The sequence below is a fragment of the Caenorhabditis remanei genome, chromosome II (assembly GCF_010183535.1).
Source record: "Caenorhabditis remanei strain PX506 chromosome II, whole genome shotgun sequence".
Classification (NCBI taxonomy): Eukaryota; Metazoa; Nematoda; class Chromadorea; order Rhabditida; family Rhabditidae; genus Caenorhabditis; species Caenorhabditis remanei.
The window spans coordinates 8,106,801-8,125,835 of record NC_071329.1 but is presented as its reverse complement, the minus strand read 5'-3'; the positions used below and the strand labels follow the sequence as shown (position 1 = coordinate 8,125,835).

The 19,035-nt window shown below is 38.7% G+C and overlaps 9 protein-coding genes across 9 annotated transcripts; 4 read left to right on the top strand and 5 right to left on the bottom strand.

The window, feature by feature from the left end:
* Positions 1-687: 687 nt before the first annotated feature.
* On the bottom strand, positions 688-999 carry GCK72_005268 (uncharacterized protein; the record flags this gene model as incomplete). The annotated part of the gene is made up of 1 exon (XM_053725111.1): positions 688-999. The coding sequence occupies one exon, from the start codon at positions 997-999 to the stop codon at positions 688-690; it is 312 nt and encodes a 103-aa protein (XP_053589305.1).
* Positions 1,000-1,437: 438 nt separating this feature from the next.
* Positions 1,438-1,770, bottom strand: GCK72_005267 (uncharacterized protein; the record flags this gene model as incomplete). Its single annotated transcript, XM_053725110.1, has 2 exons — positions 1,438-1,447; positions 1,493-1,770. 2 exons carry the CDS (start codon positions 1,768-1,770, stop codon positions 1,438-1,440), a joined length of 288 nt encoding a protein of 95 aa, XP_053589304.1.
* Positions 1,771-2,350: 580 nt separating this feature from the next.
* On the bottom strand, positions 2,351-2,953 carry GCK72_005266 (uncharacterized protein; the record flags this gene model as incomplete). The annotated part of the gene is made up of 2 exons (XM_053725109.1): positions 2,351-2,383; positions 2,666-2,953. The coding sequence occupies 2 exons, from the start codon at positions 2,951-2,953 to the stop codon at positions 2,351-2,353; spliced, it is 321 nt and encodes a 106-aa protein (XP_053589303.1).
* Positions 2,954-6,050: 3,097 nt separating this feature from the next.
* Positions 6,051-6,374, top strand: GCK72_005265 (uncharacterized protein; the record flags this gene model as incomplete). Its single annotated transcript, XM_003117345.2, has 1 exon — positions 6,051-6,374. One exon carries the CDS (start codon positions 6,051-6,053, stop codon positions 6,372-6,374), a length of 324 nt encoding a protein of 107 aa, XP_003117393.2.
* A 412-nt stretch (positions 6,375-6,786) lies between these two features.
* On the top strand, positions 6,787-8,018 carry GCK72_005264 (uncharacterized protein; the record flags this gene model as incomplete). The annotated part of the gene is made up of 6 exons (XM_003117072.2): positions 6,787-6,927; positions 6,971-7,099; positions 7,186-7,314; positions 7,361-7,764; positions 7,811-7,865; positions 7,914-8,018. The coding sequence occupies 6 exons, from the start codon at positions 6,787-6,789 to the stop codon at positions 8,016-8,018; spliced, it is 963 nt and encodes a 320-aa protein (XP_003117120.2).
* A 295-nt stretch (positions 8,019-8,313) lies between these two features.
* Positions 8,314-8,745, top strand: GCK72_005263 (uncharacterized protein; the record flags this gene model as incomplete). Its single annotated transcript, XM_003116868.2, has 1 exon — positions 8,314-8,745. One exon carries the CDS (start codon positions 8,314-8,316, stop codon positions 8,743-8,745), a length of 432 nt encoding a protein of 143 aa, XP_003116916.1.
* Positions 8,746-8,906: 161 nt separating this feature from the next.
* On the bottom strand, positions 8,907-11,388 carry GCK72_005262 (uncharacterized protein; the record flags this gene model as incomplete). Its single annotated transcript, XM_003117431.2, has 6 exons — positions 8,907-9,567; positions 9,618-9,895; positions 9,942-10,391; positions 10,437-11,155; positions 11,206-11,296; positions 11,341-11,388. The coding sequence occupies 6 exons, from the start codon at positions 11,386-11,388 to the stop codon at positions 8,907-8,909; spliced, it is 2,247 nt and encodes a 748-aa protein (XP_003117479.2).
* Positions 11,389-12,265: 877 nt separating this feature from the next.
* Positions 12,266-15,246, top strand: GCK72_005261 (uncharacterized protein; the record flags this gene model as incomplete). Its single annotated transcript, XM_053725108.1, has 10 exons — positions 12,266-12,359; positions 12,480-12,684; positions 12,738-13,004; positions 13,048-13,137; positions 13,181-13,465; positions 13,517-13,803; positions 13,852-14,269; positions 14,318-14,822; positions 14,868-15,056; positions 15,106-15,246. The coding sequence occupies 10 exons, from the start codon at positions 12,266-12,268 to the stop codon at positions 15,244-15,246; spliced, it is 2,481 nt and encodes an 826-aa protein (XP_053589302.1).
* A 214-nt stretch (positions 15,247-15,460) lies between these two features.
* On the bottom strand, positions 15,461-17,654 carry GCK72_005260 (uncharacterized protein; the record flags this gene model as incomplete). The annotated part of the gene is made up of 5 exons (XM_053725107.1): positions 15,461-15,715; positions 15,764-15,898; positions 15,979-17,151; positions 17,214-17,336; positions 17,481-17,654. The coding sequence occupies 5 exons, from the start codon at positions 17,652-17,654 to the stop codon at positions 15,461-15,463; spliced, it is 1,860 nt and encodes a 619-aa protein (XP_053589301.1).
* Between the last annotated feature and the right edge of the window lie 1,381 nt (positions 17,655-19,035).

Genomic DNA, 19,035 nt, shown 5'->3' with positions numbered 1-19,035 from the left:
ACTCTGTAATGGTAGTTGGCGTAGTCGAGATGCAATAGTATGTTCGGCTACGGTTTCGGGCCAAAATGGTACTATTTTATCACAGGTCGAAAAGTTTTGATGCAGGAAAGTCTTGTTTTTCTTACCGCTGAGTACTATCCAATACGAAAACCGGGATGAGAGCGCTGGTTGAATATATAAGGCAAGATTGGGTGGGAAAATGGCACTGGTGAGTGATTATTTTAAAGTAAGTTTTGAGAATAAGAATAATGCGTCTGTGGACATTTGAGAAGAGATTGCTAGGCGGAGCTCGTAACGAAACAGATGGATATTGGAAGATGTGGGTTCATCTGAAATAGAGGTCTAAAATTCTGTAGATTAATACGTTCTCTGATTCTGAACTTTTAATCATTCAGATAACTCATGGTATTGATATTTTTGGAACTCTACTGATAGACCAAGAAGTAAATCTGATTTATTTAAAAGACAAGATTTGGTAGGTATAATGAACCAACATATGAGATAATAGGGAAAAAATCCATTGTTCAAAATTATTTATTCTTTAAAAAATTATTTAAAATAAGTACGAATGTAGTCAACCGATATTGTTTGTAGAATTTCAGATGTTTCCATGACGACTGCTCATTTCAGAGGCTGAACTTGGCGAGCTGAAAACATCACTCTTAATAATTTGTAAATCATGTTTTACTAGTAAATCTCAGCTATTGTTCTCCTTACATTCAAATGAATTATCTCGTTGTTGTTCACTTCGATGATTCTATCCTTTAATTCGCCATGAAGAACCGACAACGACCAGTAGGCTTGTCTGATTTTGTAGCTCGCCTCAATAAATACATCCGCTAGTTCTCGGCGTTCATCGTGGGTCAAATCCTCTCTTGCCTGTTCCTGATCCATTTTGCTCAGAAGTTTTTCGTTGATTCTGCGAACCCTTCTCTTGCTCAAGACGACGCCGTGTATGAGGACACGTATCTCTATGCGCTTCTCTTCAAACGGATTCATAGCCCCAAGAGTCTGAAACAGAGAAATTGAAAAGAAGACAAAAGTGTGAAAGTAGACTCGAAGAATTACACTAAAGGAAGGAAGTGCTAGATATGGAGCAGTACAAATTCCGCAGATGTTGAGCAGGTGTCAAGGCAGCACGCGGGGGGTTAATGTACTATTTCGAAAGAGTTGGAGAGAATCAGACAGATTTCAACAAACCATATCTTAAAGGTGGGAGGAGATGGTTTTGTGACGCCAATTGAGTTTGAAGTTTCAATTCTAAAATAAAGGAAGAGAAGAAAAGGGACATTCGATAAATGTCAACGATGAAAACCAATGAACAACACGTTATGATATATTCAACATGTTTTATTGACAATTTTCGAGAAAAAAAATTATCATTGGTGTCGGTGGCAGCAAAACAGCGGTGAGAAGAGGGTCATGCTTACGCCTGAGTCATCGTTTGCTGAAAATCGGGAATTGTTTCTCCGTATATTTTCTTTAAATTTACCTCATTCTGAGCCTTCTCTCTCTCTCATCCAACTTCTTGAGCTTTTCGATTTCCTGTTCGAGAGCATCCTCCAGTTTCTTAATGCCCACTTGATTGGAATCTCTAAGGAGTTGACCCAAACGCTCATACTGTTCATCGGTTGAGCATCGAGCAATGCGGAAGATGTGAGTGTATGTGGATGGATTCAGAACTCCCAGTGGACCTTTTGCCTTCTCCAAATCCTTTTTGATTTGTGCGATACGGGCAATGATTTGACGACGTTCTAGTGATTCGTCCATGGCTTCAAGAAGAAGATATCGGAAAATACCAAATTTCTCGAAAAGTCAAAACTGAAAAACTATTTTTTGTTGCAATAAAAATGAGATTATTCTCTGAGAAAACACAAATTATCATCTATTTCAATTGAATTGAATAAAAAAGAAGAAAAAAGAAAATGAAGTAAAAAAGATGGGAAGAGGGAATAGCACTGCACTTTTCAATTCGAATCTACTCATAAAAGGTGTGCTTTGAAGAGGGGAAGGTCATCAATTTAAATAACATTATTTGCTTACAGAGCTTATGTGTGAGAATGTGAATGAAGAACAAACGAAACACTAAAGTGGAGATAACATTTTTAATATCAGTGTTTGATCAGGTCATTAGTGCGTGTGGACTTTCAAATTTTGGTCTGTAAGATTCTCTGAATCTAAAAAACGATACGATCAAATAGTAAAATACTCAAAGCCAGTTTAAAATCTTGGTTCCTCTATAATCAGATGAAATTCGATCTGATTCGAAAACTCCAATCGCTCAATTCTACCAATAGGTACCGTTTTGAAGAAACACGTCGAAGATTTGATACGTGTCGTAACATTTTATTTAAACCCGAGCATCAGCATCTGAGAACGAGCTCTGGAAATGAATTCTAATGCAGGAAAAACAAAAACACAGTATCCTAGTGAAAAAAAAACTTCTGAAAATCTGAAATGAGATAAAAATATGACTTTTAATAGAAGTCACACAAAACAATCACAACACTTTCTTTTAGATTTCCAACATTTTTATATAGATGAAAGAGCACCATTATCCAAAATAAAATCAATTAAACACTTCGAGCCGTCTCGTTCACATTTGAAACTTTTTCAGCTGAAAACGAAAAAAATTTATTCAAAATTCCCTCTCTCTCTAAATTACCTCATTGTGCAAGATCTCCCTGTTATCCACATCCTTGAGTTTCTGGATTTCTCGGAGGTACGCTTTCTTCAACTCCCATAGAGTCAAGGAGAAGTTGGTTGCTTGTTGGAGAACACAATTGAGACGGAAGAACTGAGCTGGAGTGATGCTTCTGACGGCCAGAACTGCAGCAACATCTCTTGATTGGAATGTAGACATCAGACCGGTTGTTCTGTCCACTTCGTGGTTTATTTGTTCCATTCGAGCAAAGATTTGACGTCTCTCCATTTCAAATGGTGAGACCAACATAGCTGTTTCGATTTCGAAGATTACTGTAAAAATTTAGGTGTGAGAAAAGAAAATTGAATCAAGGAAATAGAAATGGCACTCGAGAAACAAAAGAATTTTATTCCCAACTCAGAAAAATGATGTCTGAGTCTCGTCAAAAAGATGACATGTGGATTATAGGCCAGGTGCCAGATACGAAATGAAACTGTTTTTGTAGAGAAAATAGTAATGAGCACGGCTCAGAATGAATAACAGAATTGGAAATAGTTGAGGACAGTACTTCGAAATATTTAATGTGTCTTAAGGGAGGTATTGAATATTCTAAACAATGAAAATATGAATTGAATCAAATGAGATATTAAAGGTTACTGTAGCTCTGTTTACGGTTTTCTTCCAAAAGATAACAGGTGCCACAGGTGCCAAACACGAAAGGATACAGTTTTTGTTGTTCAAAAGTGGATGAGTATGGCTCCGACTCAATAACAAATTGCATTTCGAAATAGTTGTTGACAGTCTGAACCATTCATTTGTCCTGCAAAATTTTAAGGAGGCGTCAATGTGTTAATAATAATTTTGAACTCAAAAAGAATCGATTGTAAAGAGATCCTCTCGATATAACATGATTCAAAAAAGGGAAATGGTTGCTGGTTGAAAGTACCGAAGAAAAAAAGAGACAGTCTGTGATGGGAAATTATGAATAGAAAAGATAAACGAGGGTAACAATGATTCCTAAAATTACTCGAATCGGGATATCTGAAGAAAACTAGCAGAAGCATTATCTGAAAATATTAGTGAGCGTTTATTTGTAAATTTTCATGAACGATGGAATCATATTATATGATTGAAATAGAGTAACCTCGAATCCAAAAGTTTCTTGTTATTTCCAAAAGATCAAGGTCATTGAATTGTCTGAACCTTGAAGCTTCATTAGAGAGAAATGTAAGGTTAGTTTGACAAAGAAAATATTTTTTAAACTGATTCGGAAGATTTCCTTGATAAGAATAAACCGTTCCAAGGAAAGGAACTAAATCCATGCTCGTTATCCAGAATACTCATTATCCACAGAAATATGTTTTCATCGAGTTTTGTTTTGATTGAATAGACTTGATATGTTTTCTGAAACATTCTCCAGACTTTCGACTGTATTCTTATCTGAAACTGTACTCTCCCCTTTCAATTGAAACCCAAAATCACCAAATGTCTTCTCTGACATTCATTCCATCACCATTTTTATTTCAGATGATCAATCACATATACTATTCCCATGTGCATAGATATTCCAGCTCATTTCTGCTATACGAAGAGGTTAACCTGCATTCTTGTTGTCCTGAAAACTTTCTTTTATTTTCCAAGCAAAAAAACGAAATCGTCTCCTAAAACTAATGTGTTTGTTTTTATCATTCCGCGCGTTGAACAAAAAAAGTAAGGCAGGAAGTGAGACATATGTCGCAGGTGTCTGGGTCAGATTGAAAAATAGAGAAAAAGAGTGAAAAGGGGTGGAGAAAAAAGGAAGAATGTCGTGGAGTTTCATTTTCAATTTTCGTTTTCACACAACAATAATTTGGGACAAAATATAATAAGTTAGAAAGTTTTGTTTTTCGAGTTTCAAGATTACCGATTCTTTTGGACTTTGAGATGATCTGGGAGGCTTCTCAGAGCAGTTACCTCAATACTTATCACGGGCCGGACCGATTTCCAAATTTCCAACGGCCCGGTCTCTGTAGGAAGTTTAGTGATAAAAAGTACTTGAAATTATTTGGTGTCTTAAAATTAGAAAAATATTTCTCCCGGGCTGGCAATATGTTTCCCTCGACTCGTCTCGTCAAATGACAAGTATGGTTGCCTCTCAAGCTTGCATCAACTGAGACTGAGCTGAAACAGAATTGATCTGGATCATAACTGTTAAAGAGTGTTATTATCTTTAGAAATATCTTCAAAGGAACTCGACTTGCTCGTTGCAGCAATATTTCATGTTGGTTCGGATGAAACAAATCCTCACTTTTGTACAGTAACCCAATACTAAAACCTATCCAAAAATTTCAGAAAAGATAGTTCACGATTCCCACTAACGGCCTTTAGATCAAGAGTTCGACTACCTTATCGTTTTTTTGATCTATTATGTACCCTTCTCAGAAGTCTTCATTCTTATAAAACCACGTTATAATTCATTATATTAGCCACAAAACACACAAAAAATTATCTTCGAAGACATCCTTATTTTCACTTTTTATTGGCGTCTAGACATGTTGAAAATTGTCTTTTTTCTTCGAAAATAGCTTCGTTATTTAGCACGTATCACTATACATTTATAATGTTTTTGAGAAGTTCAATCATCAAAATTTTATTTGGAATATCATTCGAATGATATCCGCCTCCCCGAATAAATGTGACATTTTCCCCCGAAGGAAGTATGTAATTACCTACAAACTCGAAACGAATGCCCTCCTTTTTCTTCCAAAAAATCAAGAGATGTGTCGATGTTTGAAACCGAAATTATCGTTATCAAATCATCGGAATCTTTATCAGATTATGTCTGGAGACATTCCTTTTTTCATGGCAGTCTACTCACTTTTTCTATATCCATTTCCGTTGAGTTTTTGCACGGAACACAGTTCATCTTCGTGAGAATTTGAAATAATTTCTTTTTTGAAGAAATCTTTTAAAAGTTTTTGGAAACCAGAGATTAATGTCTAGACTTCCTTATATTTTATGCAGGATGAGCATCTGCACAAAGTGGAAACTCTTTCAAAGTTTTATGCTTGTGATGTCGTTTTCTTGTTATAAACTGAACTGTTTGACCAATATTTGAACGTTTCATGAAGTATAAAAGTGCAACGGTAGGGCACTATCTATTTGATGTATCTTCTTGTGTTTCAATGACCACATTCAAGTTTCTTCTCGAGATTAACTTGAAGATTAATGTCTAGACACCGCCCATAATCTGTTCATTTTTGAATATTCTAACCATCAATTTGCAAGGTTTCAAATGTACTTTCAGCTGTATGCTATCTCTAGAAAACTTTTGGTTCTTTAGTTTTCATTTCCCTTTTCAATTCCTGTTACCTTTTATAATGATTACCCTTTTCGCCCAGTCAGAATTCAAATTATAATTTTCAGTATGATGTCGTCATCTGAATCTCAACGGAATGGAATCAAACTCGAAATCGAGCAACTTCAAACTTACGAACAGAATTGTCTTCAAGGATTAGCTAATTACGAGAAGACGTTTCAAGACGCGCTGAAAGTCTCACCGGGAAGTAGCGAGCAATTAGCAGAGCAGACATCGAAAGCAGCCATGATCAGTACCTACACATTCCTGTATGTCAAGAGCCTAAAGGAGGAAAAAATGATGGAATTGGAGGAGATGAACAAGAAGATGCGGAATCAGAAGACGTCGGATGGACCTTCGGAGAGTCAAGATGAATTCGGAAACAATCGATGACCGTTACGGTGAACGCGATCAAATAATTTATTCCCAATGCCTTTCAAGCTTATATATCATTCTCTTCATGTTCTTTCTTGAATCAAAATATTCTTTTTCACTTCTGTAAATAAATTCTGGTATTTTTCTACAGTATTCTCACGTCAAAATGGACTCCAAATATGAGAAAAAAGAGTTCAAATCCCGTGACACGGTGACGTGTTTATCAACGTGAATCCACGTGGAATATACTTGCGAATAGAAATCGCTGCCACGTGTCATATTGAGAGGTCAGCGAGTCGAAGAGGTCGCCACATGAATTCTCGTTTGACTTCTTTTTTCAATTTTTCGTTGGAATTGTCGTGAAATGCTTCCATTTTTGTGGTTTCATTGAACGGTCTCGGCAAAACTTCTATATATTTTCATTTTCAGAATGACAGACGCATCTACAAGCGCAAATCCCCGTACCACTCGTCTTCAACAACCCATACAACCTGTAACGCCTACAACGTCGTCAATGGGATACCCGCAGTCTCGTCCTGGACCGTTCACTGGTTTTGCACCGGGCACAAATGTAAGTCATATCGATATTTTGATGAAGTTAACCTCTCCTTTAGGCACTCCACCCCACTCTCCCTTTTCCATATTGGTCTCCACAACCGTTCGGACAATCGATTGGAAATAATGCTATGAGTCTTTACGGATTACAGCCATCACCTCCACAGCCTGGTTCTTCAAAACCTACTGTAAGAGAATATTATCAAAACGTTATTTCAAATATCATTTCAATTGTTCTTCAGAATTGTTACCGTATCCCGTTTTTTACTTTTAGACTTCTACACCATCCCCTCATCTTCCCAACACGCAGCTGGCCATTCCGAATGGAAGCAATACAGGAATGATGAGTTCAATGATGAATACGCCACCCGGAATGGGAGCTCAGTCGTCAATGGATAATACGGTAATCACAGCATTTTTCAGTTCAATTTTTGAAATCTTTTATTCAGATCCGCACGATTCTTGCTTTCCAAGCACGCGAGAATGCGATTTTCCATCAGGATATGCAAAAGAGACAAACGGATTTGAATAAGATGATGATCGATGTCACGAAGATGTTGATTGAGGAGCAGCAGGCAACCCGTGCATTTCACAGAGAGTTTTTGGAAACTTTCTCCAAAAGCATGGCAGGGTTGATCCCGAATACTCCACTACCTGTGGATCCTGCAACACCATCACCACCACCAAAGCCATCTGTTCACCAACAACAAGCAACATCATCTCCAGCAGCAACGGACATCCGAGAAGAGAAACCACAATTGCTAGCCACTCACAAAAGGGTCTCTCCTAGAACTGTTGTCGAGAAACAACAAAACGAGCCACCGAAAAAGAGAAGCCGTAAAACTCTACCAAGGTCCGTCTATTTTTTAATTATTTAAACGCATTGGCATAATTTTTAGAATCACTGTTATGCTCAACAGGAAGCTTATTGGGAAGGGAAGATTGTATGACGAGGTTAGTTCATATGGTAGGATATTCATGATCATAGCTAGATGTTTTCAGGCCGCAGGCGATTTCGCAATTTTTGATTGCAAATTTTGTGGTGAACTATCGAGTTCTCGTGATGAACTAATTCAACACTCGCAAAGATATCATCCCAGAGGATGAAAACACCATTCTTTGTTATATAAATGAGATGTTTTCTAGTTCATACTGTTTCGATACTTTTTGTTTTTTTTAAACTTCATGTAATGAAATATGTATTGCTGAAACATTTTGATAATCTTGGAAGCAGAAGAATTAAGGCGTGAACCTTCAGAATTTTCCTATCAGTTTCACGAGATCAGAATTTTCTTCGAGAAACAAATAAACTTAGCCTCTTTGTTTTATTTCAACTTTTATGGTTCTTTCCACGAGCGGTTAGTTTGAAATTCACCTTCTATTCAGCCTCTTCGAATTATAGATGCAAGTACCACTGAAGCTTCAACTATTCGCGATCCGACCGCAGCCAGCAAACACTCCGGTTAATGGAAAATGTGAGAAGGTTAACAAAGATGATTTGATCAATGAAGATGACCGAAATCTGCACAAAATCGTTTGTCGCCGATGCAAATCGGTTATTTTCCCCGAAGACGTCGTCATGACAGTCGACAATCAACCATATCAATTACGGGTGATGACTCATCAGGCAAAAGGACCAGCAGCATTTGAAAAAATCAGCTGGTGGTGGTATACCGAAAGTGATATGGTTTTCGACACTGTCGGTTGGCAGACTGTTGACAAAAAGAAAGTCTTGATGTGTGGCGATTGCGAACTCGGGCCAATAGGTTTTCGTTCGGAAGATAATAAGAAGTTTTGGGTGGCTGTTGAACGTGTCAAGTACGAGAAGTCCTAAATATGGAAAATAGAACTTTGTATGAAGATGACAATAAAGCTATTGTATTTTCATCAAAAATTCAACAAAAACTTCGAAAACAAACAAAAAACAAAAACCTAAACTACAGAAAAAAATAAAGACATGGAATTTCAAATAAAAACGATTCTAAAAAACCTAATCTACTTCTTCTTTTTCTTTCCCTTTTCGTTTGGATCAGCAATTCCGTGTAACTGTCTCCACTCGGCTTGTACTCGTTCCTGTGCTTCCAGCGATGTCGGTGCGTATCTCGAATATTCCATACTGAATTCTCCCTTTCCTTCTGTCAACGATCGAAGTTCTGATGTGTATCCGAACATGTCAGATAGTGGAGCTTCACACACGACAGTAGCGTATCCTTCCGTCGAATCAGTCGTGGTGATGAGAGCATTTCGTTGAGTGAGCGATGTTACTACATTTCCTTGGAATTCCGCTGGTGTCGTTACTTCAACTTTCATAATTGGCTCAAGAAGCAGCCAGTTAGCTTTTTCAAATGACTCGCGCATCATGTTTTGCATTGTGTTAATCATAGCGATTTCAGTGGAGTCGACAGCGTGAGTAGATCCGTCTTGAACTCGTACGTGAATTCCGGCAATTCTGGACTTGATAAGTGGTCCTTCGGCAACAATTGCGTCGAGACCCTTTTTGAGGGCAGGGAACAAATTCTTGGGAATATTGTTTCCGAATGTTTCATCAGAAAACTCGACAACTGTGTTACGGTCTGCTGGTAGTGGATCAATAACTCCTTCAATCTCTCCGAACTGTCCTTGACCACCAGTTTGCTTCTTGTGACGGAAATGGAATCTGCAACGCAAGATTTCCCTTAAAACACAGTATTTAAGTGTAAAACTCACTTGTAAGGAGCTCCCAAGCATTCTCTGTAAGCAACTGACGGTTTTCCCAACTCAACAGGACAGTTATATTCACTCTTCATACGTTGTGCATAAATTTCTAAATGCAATTCTCCCATTCCCGATACAATTGTCTCCTTGGCTTCCTGGTTATATTCTCGCCGGAATGTTGGATCTTCTTTTGTGAAACGAGTCAAAGCTTTGATGAAATTGTCAGCATCTTTACGATTTACAGGCTTGATGGCCATTGAGATAACAGGTTCTGGAATGTGCATTGACTCCTGAAATGTAAAAATATTTTTAGATGTTTTTCAATAATAGTCTTACACAATGTGGTGCAAGATTTTGATCAGTTGAGAAAGTTTCTCCAGAGTGGCAATCGAGTCCAAAAGTGGCACAAATGTCTCCTGCATACGCCGTTGTGATCTCTTCCATATCGGCTGCATGCATACGAACCAATCGTTGTACTCTGACTTTTCTTCCGTCTCTTGATGCGTAAACAGTATCTCCTTTGCTCAGCTGTCCTTGATAAACACGGAAGTATGTCAGTTGTCCGTATTTTCCAGCTTCCAGTTTGAACGCGAGACCAACAAACGGCTTATCATTATTGCGTTCTGGAGAAAGAATAATTCCTTTCGCTTCTCCTGACTCGGTTTTCACTGTGGCCTTGTTGACAACTTCGGATGGATCGGGGAGATATTTCACAACAGAATCGATCATAGTTTGAACTCCTTTGTTTTTAAGAGCAGATCCGGAGAGAACTGGCACGAATTGGCGCTGAAAATTCAATGAATTTTGAAAAATGCAGGAAAACTAGAATACCTTGACAACAGTTCTTCTGATAGCTTCATGAATTTGTTGCACATTCGGCTTTTGATCATTCAAGAACATTTCTCCGAGTGTCTCATCAACATTGGCAATGTGTTCAATAAGTTCATCTCGTCTATCTTGTGCTTCTACTCTCAAATCCTTGGGGATCTCGTCTTTTCTCACAATTAGACCTCCTTCTCCTTCATAATACAAAGCATGTCCTTCGACTAAATCGACGATTCCGTTGAAATTCGAATCTTTTCCAATTGGTAGATGAATAAGAGCTGCATTATGATTCAACTTATTTCGGAGTCCATCGAGAGCTTTCAGTGGAGACGCTCCATTCCGGTCCATTTTGTTAACAAAGCAAATGAATGGAACATTGTATCGTGCCAATTGTCTGTTAACTGTGAAAGTTTGAGACTGAACACCTCCGACACCACAAAGAACGAGAACAGCACCGTCGAGAACACGAAGAGCTCTCTCAACTTCTACTGTGAAGTCTACGTGTCCTGGAGTGTCAATAATATTGATATTAGTTCCGTGCCAATCTACATAAGTAGCAGCTGATTGAATAGTAATTCCTCGTTGCCTTTCTAACTCCATGAAATCCATTGTCGCTCCGACATCGTCTTTTCCACGAACCTCGTGCATCGAGTCGATTCTACCCGCATAGTACAAGATTCTCTCCGTGACTGTTGTTTTTCCAGAATCGATATGAGCAGAGATACCTGAGAACTAATTTGATATAACGGTTATAGAGGAATGCACTGCAACGAACCAATATTTCTAATTCTCTCAATTGGCCGAACGCCAGGAACAATGACGGATGGTGCCCCGTTCGATGCGAATCGACGAAGAACGTTGTTCAGCTGAAATTAATTATATATAATATGAAATGTTCATTCCGATGAACCTGTCGTCGGCTTTGAGCCACTGCAGAGAACCTCCCAAGAGGACTCATCGTGTATTACCTGAAATTATAAGGTTTATTGATCACCAAGCAAAAAAATTTTTGAACAGGAGATGAAAGGTTGTCTGAATTAATTTTTAATGAAAAGATTATTCCAAAATATTATTCCTAAAGCTTAAAAACTTTAAAAGCCTAAAAAATGATGCCATACTTTGCATCGTCCACGGGGAGTACACCGTACGTGGCCTAACTTTTGCACCCCTGGCCGAGTTCGGCCATATTACTACTGTTTATCTCTCAACTTCCAGACCTTTTTTAAGCATGTTCCAAAAATTATTGAAGATAGAAATGTATTTGATATTGAAGAAAAACTTCGAAACTATATTTTCGTTTTTAAAATGCTTCAAAAAGTTACAGTCTAATTAGGTAATTTTATCATCAAAAATTAATATATTTTTGCGGTAATTGCTCGATAAGTTGCACGTGAAGCGAACGGATTTCGATACAATCCGAGAGAAAAGGTTCCAACTCAATCGTTTTGCAAAAAAAACACAAACTATTTTATTAACCATAGAAACAAAAATAACGCTTATTTATTTATTTGAAAGATTGAAACTACAGTACCACCACTCCGACTGGAAATCTCGAAACTGGACGCGTGGTTGATGATTGTTTGGTCACATTTGAATCTAGATAAAAATTCAATTTTCTAGTTTTCATTGTTGTGTCATCTACATTGATTCTGAAAATGTTCACTTTTCATCTTTGCAATACCGTACTGTTATTTCTAATGGACTCTCATACCATCCTGATATCATTATTATTTTCTTTTCCTCCTTTCTCCTTTCCCCCCATTTTCCATCTTATTCCCTTCTTTCTTATCAGTTAAACAACTCTCTTATTTTCTTATTTTCTTCTCTGACAGACGATGGACAGTCGTAGAAAAGTGTATCATAAAACAGGAAACAATGCTCAAAGGATACAGGAGATTCGAGAAAGTATCAGAATCAGAGCAAGATCTAGTAAGTTGGAAAATCAAATATTTTTAAACTGAGATGTTTTTGTTAAGTTTTATTGATAAATTACTGGAGAGACTCCTCTTCAAAAATCTTGAACATTTGCAGCAATAGATATTTTTTCAGAGAAAGAAAGTGAGAACAGTGATAAAAGAAGAGAAAGATACAGAAATCGAGAAGATGTTGAAAAACTAATGTCAGAATCTGATCCTTATTTGGCAGCTCCTTACGAGGAAAAAGTTAATTTTCTGAATGGGATCTCCAAAACAATCATGGAAACAACATTAGAATCATTGACAGATAATGAATTCTTTAAATATGTTTGTCATTTGTAAGTTGTTTTCAGTTGCTTTATAGCGATATCTGATTGTGAAAATATTCCAGAATGCTGAAATTTCTCCGTGACGATCACCCATGTATCCGTGCGATGTGTTTTCATATCGTCAGAAAATGCACAATGAATGAAAAGAATCTGGCGGTGATTCTGACAACCCACGTGGATATTTACATTGTCAGAGCAATAGATTTACAAATGGAAAATCAGACGGAGAGAATTGAGGCGTTCAAATTGATCATCTGGATGTTAAAGATTTATGAGACGTCGAATCTTAAAAAGTTGATTGATAGTTCGGCAGCTCAGAAAAATGGAAAGTGAGTAGACATAAACTGGATGATTGCTCAAACAATTTTTCAGAAAGTATGCATTCCCAAAATCCGTAATGCAGCCTATTATTTCTATTGCTCTTTCAGCATTCGAGGGGCAACAGTCTAATGGAAAAGACAAGTAAGCGGTGATGTTTAGGTTCCAATAATGAAATTTTTCCCAGATTATCTCTTCCATGTATCGGCCTGTTTCTTGAACTCAGTTTGACAGAGCCTTCTTTAATTCTCGAAATGGCTGGAACCGACTGGCTCGTGAAAGTTCTTACCGGGGTGTCTTGTATGAGCAAACGGATTGTGATACTTGCATCTCACGTCTTGATATTCTGGTTGGATTCTCCAATGATTCGAATTAAAGCTCATTTGGATCTAGTTATGGAACAGATATTTGCTCCGTTGGTTGAATTCGGAATGTTTCAGAAAAGAGGAAGCATGATGAACAATGATTCAGCGTAAGCTTTTATCAGAATAAATACTAAAGACACATTGTTAACAACTTTCAGTCACGAAAGCTTCCACATGAATGATTTTCTTGAGAACTTCAAGTGCTCTTTCCTCTGTATCATTCGTTCTTGGCCAGGTCTTTTCGCTTGTGCTGCAGTTGGTCCCAACTCAAATATTCTCCCATCTTCCCCGTTTCGTCTACTAGATTATCTTGGTTTGGGAACAGTTGCCAATGATAATTTGGTCAGAATTCGAGATGCAATTGTGGATTTGTGTTGTGATTTTGTGGATGTTCCCTATGCAAGCAAGACTTTTGAATCGTGGGAAGAAGCACTAGCTTTTTATAGTAAGAGTTTTTGATAATCTGAAAGTTTATATCAAAAATAAATTCCAGAAGCAATGCACTTACCCGACAAGTTCAAAAGCAACCTGAAACATGACTTTGTGATTGCTCAAAACGATGCACGCTTGAAAAATGACACAGAGCGCCGTAAACCAACAATTGATCTACTTGCCGCGTTTCGAGTTCTCTCTCAATTCGTCCTCATCAACGCTCAATTACCTCTGTCTCTTGCCAGACTGATTCTCGCCATGCCGGATTCCTCGAGTGGTTTGAAAGCAACTCTTTTAATGGCTGACATGCTCCGTCAAGCGCCTTCCCATGTTCCAGCTGGTTATCGTGCTCCAGTTCTTTCAATGCCAACTCTTGTGCAATCTGCGTGTGAATCGTTAAGCCAGAGTCATGCTGTCTCTGCTATCAATGAAACTTTTGATATCAATGCTATTGAACAATATACATTCCTTCACGCTACGTAAGCTTTAACATTTAATACTTACATGCTTCATCTGTATTATTTTAGAAATGCTGAACTTGTTCTTAATCGTTTCGACAAATTGAATCAGTCTTGGATAAGATCTGCATCAACTTCGTCTACCGTTCTCAAAGAATCTGATCTAATGCTATTTGCCCCTCATATGTCTGAACCTGTCCTAGTTCAAGCACCGATTAGAAAATCTAAAAGTGATAGTTCTTTTCGAGCAGGAGCAAGTCTCAAACGGAATACATCACCAGATCTTTATGAAGATGAGTGCCCAGGAGAATTCAATGAAACCGTGTTACGTGGAAAATACGATAAGAATGCGTTGATGATGATGGATGATGCTGATGATTACGACTACTCAATCCCAAGGATTCGAGATACATTTGACGACGAGGAAGAGAATGCAAAGAAGTTTTTCGTCGATTCAAATGGGGCTTTTGATTGGAATTATATGGAATTCTATGTGGAAAATATTGAAAAAGATGGTTATGAGAAATTGGTCAAAGAGTTTTCTTCGAATACTATCGAAGATCATATTGGAAACGTAAGGTTTCAGAGAATTTTCTCAGTGAAAGTCTTACTTTTTCAGATGTTCCACTTCTTATCACCGTCTGAACAAGAGAAGAACAAACGAATGCTTGATCGACAACATGTGATCGTTGCCAAGAGTATCATCAAGCTTCTGCTCCGAGTGTTCCCAAATAACGAGGGAATTAGTGAGGATTATGTGCCAATCCTACAGAAATACGTGGCGAATTTCAGACTTGTTTTAGAAAGTGTAAGTTTTAAAAATAAAAAAACAAATTGTTTCGAAATCTTAATTTCAGAGATCCAATCCGAATTCCTATTTCGGCCCAAGAAATCTTTCTTACAACCAATCGATGCTTCATTTTGCTATAATCGGAACATTCACAATGACAACTCAAGGATTGAATATACTGAACAATGTTGGAATACTTCATATGTGAGTCAGTTTGTTTTTTGAATTTAGAATCATTTATTGAAATGGCACTGTGCCACATTATGGATTTTGTTTCTTTCTTTTTGAAATTGAATCTATTGCACAAATTAAGGAAAGGAAAAGAGAAATGAGAGAAAATGAGAAAAGGAAGAAAAGAGAAAAGAGAAAATTAAAAATTATTATGGTTTGATACAAACTGTGAACCCGTTTGACATCTTTCTTTATGGCTTCTGTGAAACGAAGAAGCACTGTTGAATGTGTGACAACTTGACAAGACACTTGTACTTCTCAGTCAAAAGTCCTCCTTCTGGAAGTCCAGCAGATGGATTACAGTATGGACGACAATGCTCATATCCTGGCTCAAAGACTCCGTAAGCTTCACAACATTGGGAAGCGTCTTGGTATCCAGAAGCACAGATCATGACGTCTCCGACCTTGGCGAGTGGGCAACGGCCAGTGAGAACAGCCAATTGCATCTGGAAATTAGATGAATTGTTTGAGATGAAGCGTCTAGAAAAACTTACAGTAGCAAGGGTAGCATCGTAGTTACAAAGGGGAGCACATCCCTCTCCGAGACGAGAGCAACAGTTACGGAAACGGTCGTTGGCCGTGTCCTTGGTTATACATGGTTGCCATCCTGGTTGACGTGGGCATTGAGCCTAAAGAATATGTGATTAAATGCTACTGGATTAGTCTAGAAATGTTAGATAGTCTTCTGCAAAAATGTATTTGTTCTTACCTGTGGTGGTGGGGCGAGTGGTGTTCCCTTTCCTGGATCCACGTATTTCTCAAAGTTGACTGGTCTAGAATCAACTGATGCGGCCACTGGTTGTGGGAGTGGTTGTTGTGGTTGTGGTTGTTGAACGTGTTGTTGTGGAGCAACTGGGAGTTGTTGTTGTTGTGTTGGTTGTGGTTGTTGGTAGTTTTGATTTTGGTTTTGGTACTGTTGTTGCTGTGGTTGTTGACCATACTGTTGTTGCTGTTGGTATACGTTTTGTTGGGGTTGCTGAGGTCTCTGTTGTTGTTGTTGTTGTTGTTGTTGTTGTTGTTGTTGTTGTGGTTGCTGGAATTGTTGGTACTGCTGATTGTAGTTGTACTGTTGTTGCTGTTGTTGTTGAGCAGGTTGTTGAGGAACTTGTGGAGGCTGCTGGGGTTGTTGGTTGTAATTTTGATTGTAGTTTCCTTGATGCTGTACCTGACCGTATTGCTGCTGTTGAGTCTGAAGAGTGCTGATTCCTTGTTGATTGACAGTCAATGGGTTGGCATTCAAGTTGAACAGATTGAATGGATCCAATGCGGCATTGGTTTGTTGCAAGAAGGGTTGGAATGGATTGAACGCAGCTTGTTGGCCTTGTTGCCCTGCTGCTGGAGCGGCTCCTGGAGCACCGAAGAGTCCTTGTGGCTGCTGTGAAGCTTGTGGAAGTTGGAATGGATTTGGTTGATTAAAAATGTTGTCGACTTGTTGTCCGTATCCTTGAGCTTGTTGTGGAGCCTGTGGAAGACCGAATCCTTGTTGCTGTGGTTGTGGGAATGGGTTTGGTGCTTGTTGTTGAACAAATTGCACTTGTCCGGTTTGATATTCTGGGAGTGGTTGAGCCAAGTCGGCCGGTTGACGACTCAAATTTGGATCGAATGATGACACTTTTGGTGGCTCTACGAGTGGTGCGAGTGTGGCGGTTTGAATTTGATTTTGTGGATATGGAATTTGGTTTCCTTGATAGACTGGGGCAGCGAATTGAACTGGTTGAGCATGTGGTTGGAGGGGAATGTTAAGAAGAGGTTGTTGTTGTTGTTGTTGCTGCTGTTGGGGTTGCTGTTGAGTTTGAACTTGGGGTTGGAATTGCTGCTGTTGTTGGAATTGTTGTTGTTGTTGTTGTTGCTGGGGCTGCTGTGGAATTTGTGGATGTACGACCTGCACAAATGAAGATAGAATCATCAGCTAATCACTAGAAACTAAGTGATAACAAATCACACCTGTGGGTTGCGAACCTGTGGTCCTCCCTCGTTTGAGACTTGGCGAGTGTTCACAGATTGAGCGAATTGTGGTTGGGTGTTGAATGCTGGTGGTGGCTGTGGTGGCCTTTGAATGGTGACGGCCTGAAATTTTTGTGTCAATGTTCATTTTTCTAGTCTAGATCCATAGTACTCCGGTGAGAGGCTCCAAAACTTCAATCAATAAGAAAGATAATAAGAAATTGTCATCTCCCTCAAATGAATGATCTCTGAATCTGAGAGACTTACCTGAATAGCTTGATGTTGAGTTTTGCATCCAGCACACGCTGTTGGACACATTCTATCAATGAAATCAACAGCACAATGAACGCATTTCGCACGAGCACATGACGGAAGATCTGCCAATGTGTAAGATGCCAAAAGCAGCAAAATGCTGATGGCACGTATCGTCGAAACCGACATGGTCTAGAATATAAGAACACTTTTACTAAAAAAAAATTTGTAACGGTCAAAGGGTGAGAAGAGAAAAGGGAGAGAGGGAAAGTATTCGAGAGTGAAAGAAAGATTTCATTGCGGTTCTCGTGTCGCTTTCCCGGATGAATGGCTTTGGGAACGGAGCGACGGCGGCGCCGGAGAAGAAGGAGAGAAGAAGTGGTTGAAAGAAACAACGGAGAAAAAAGATGGATCAGATGAAGAAGCCGTTTCTGTTTGCCTCGCCATCTTGAGGTCGTGTCTACTAGCCTCCGTCGTTCGCTATGACGAAGAATGAAGAGAGAATAACCGGCTTCATCTTTCATGTATCAGCTTCTTCTTGAGGTGCGCGCGCCCGATTGACCAGCAGAAGAAGGATGGATACAAGGGAATGAGAGGTGGTGACGAAACATTTTTTAATTATCCGATAGGGGGAGGAGGGATGATCGAAAGCCGTCGGCTTGTATTGCGCCATTTTTGGAATGAAAAGAGAAAAAGAAGAAGAAAAAGAACAGCAGGAAAGGATTAGAAATGGAAATTAGTTAGAAAGTATGTACTTGATGCATCAAAAAGACAGAATGAGTTTCATTTTGAGAGTAATTGGATAGGGTTCAGAAGGATTCAGTTAAAAATTAGGCAGGGGGTGTACTGTAACTAATTGGTAACGTAGCTTTCGAGAATCCCAAAGTATAATTTCAACGGGGATTATTATCCTGAATCTTTACGGTTTCAGTCCTTCTAAACAGATGAAGTATTTCCTTTTTCGTATGTTCCGGCAGATTCTTAACTTCCCTAGTTACTTTACACCAACTTGTAAGAACTACCTCTTACTACCATCATTCATAAGCAAATAATCTGAAGATCAAAGTATTCTTATCATCAAAAAAGCCATCTCCTCCGTTTCCTCCGCTCTATTCCTAATCATATTACATGTCAAACGATAAACGATTGCATGTCAAAACGAGAGTCCAAAAAATTGCCAAACATATCCAGAATGCATCGAATGGCATTGATAACCTGTTGGCTTTTGACGACGGAGAAGCTTCGCTGGAATGAAGAAAAAAGGAATCAATCGCCAGAAAGGGATTGAGATGACCACCGAGCGAGCGAGAAAAGAAAAGAGAGAGAGAGAGTGAAGGAGAGTGAGAGAATAAACCCGTTCCGATTTATCCAGATTGATTCTGATTCCACCATGATTGATCATTTTTGTGGTATGATGGTTATGTGTAGAAGAAATGACGAAAAAAGGATTAAGGATGTATGTAAATAACACTCGAAAAAAGTGGGTGAAGGAACACCTGAACTTTTAGAAATGGAGAATAGGGTTGTGGGGGGTACGGTATACGATGGTTCGAGTGAGTTATTATAGAAA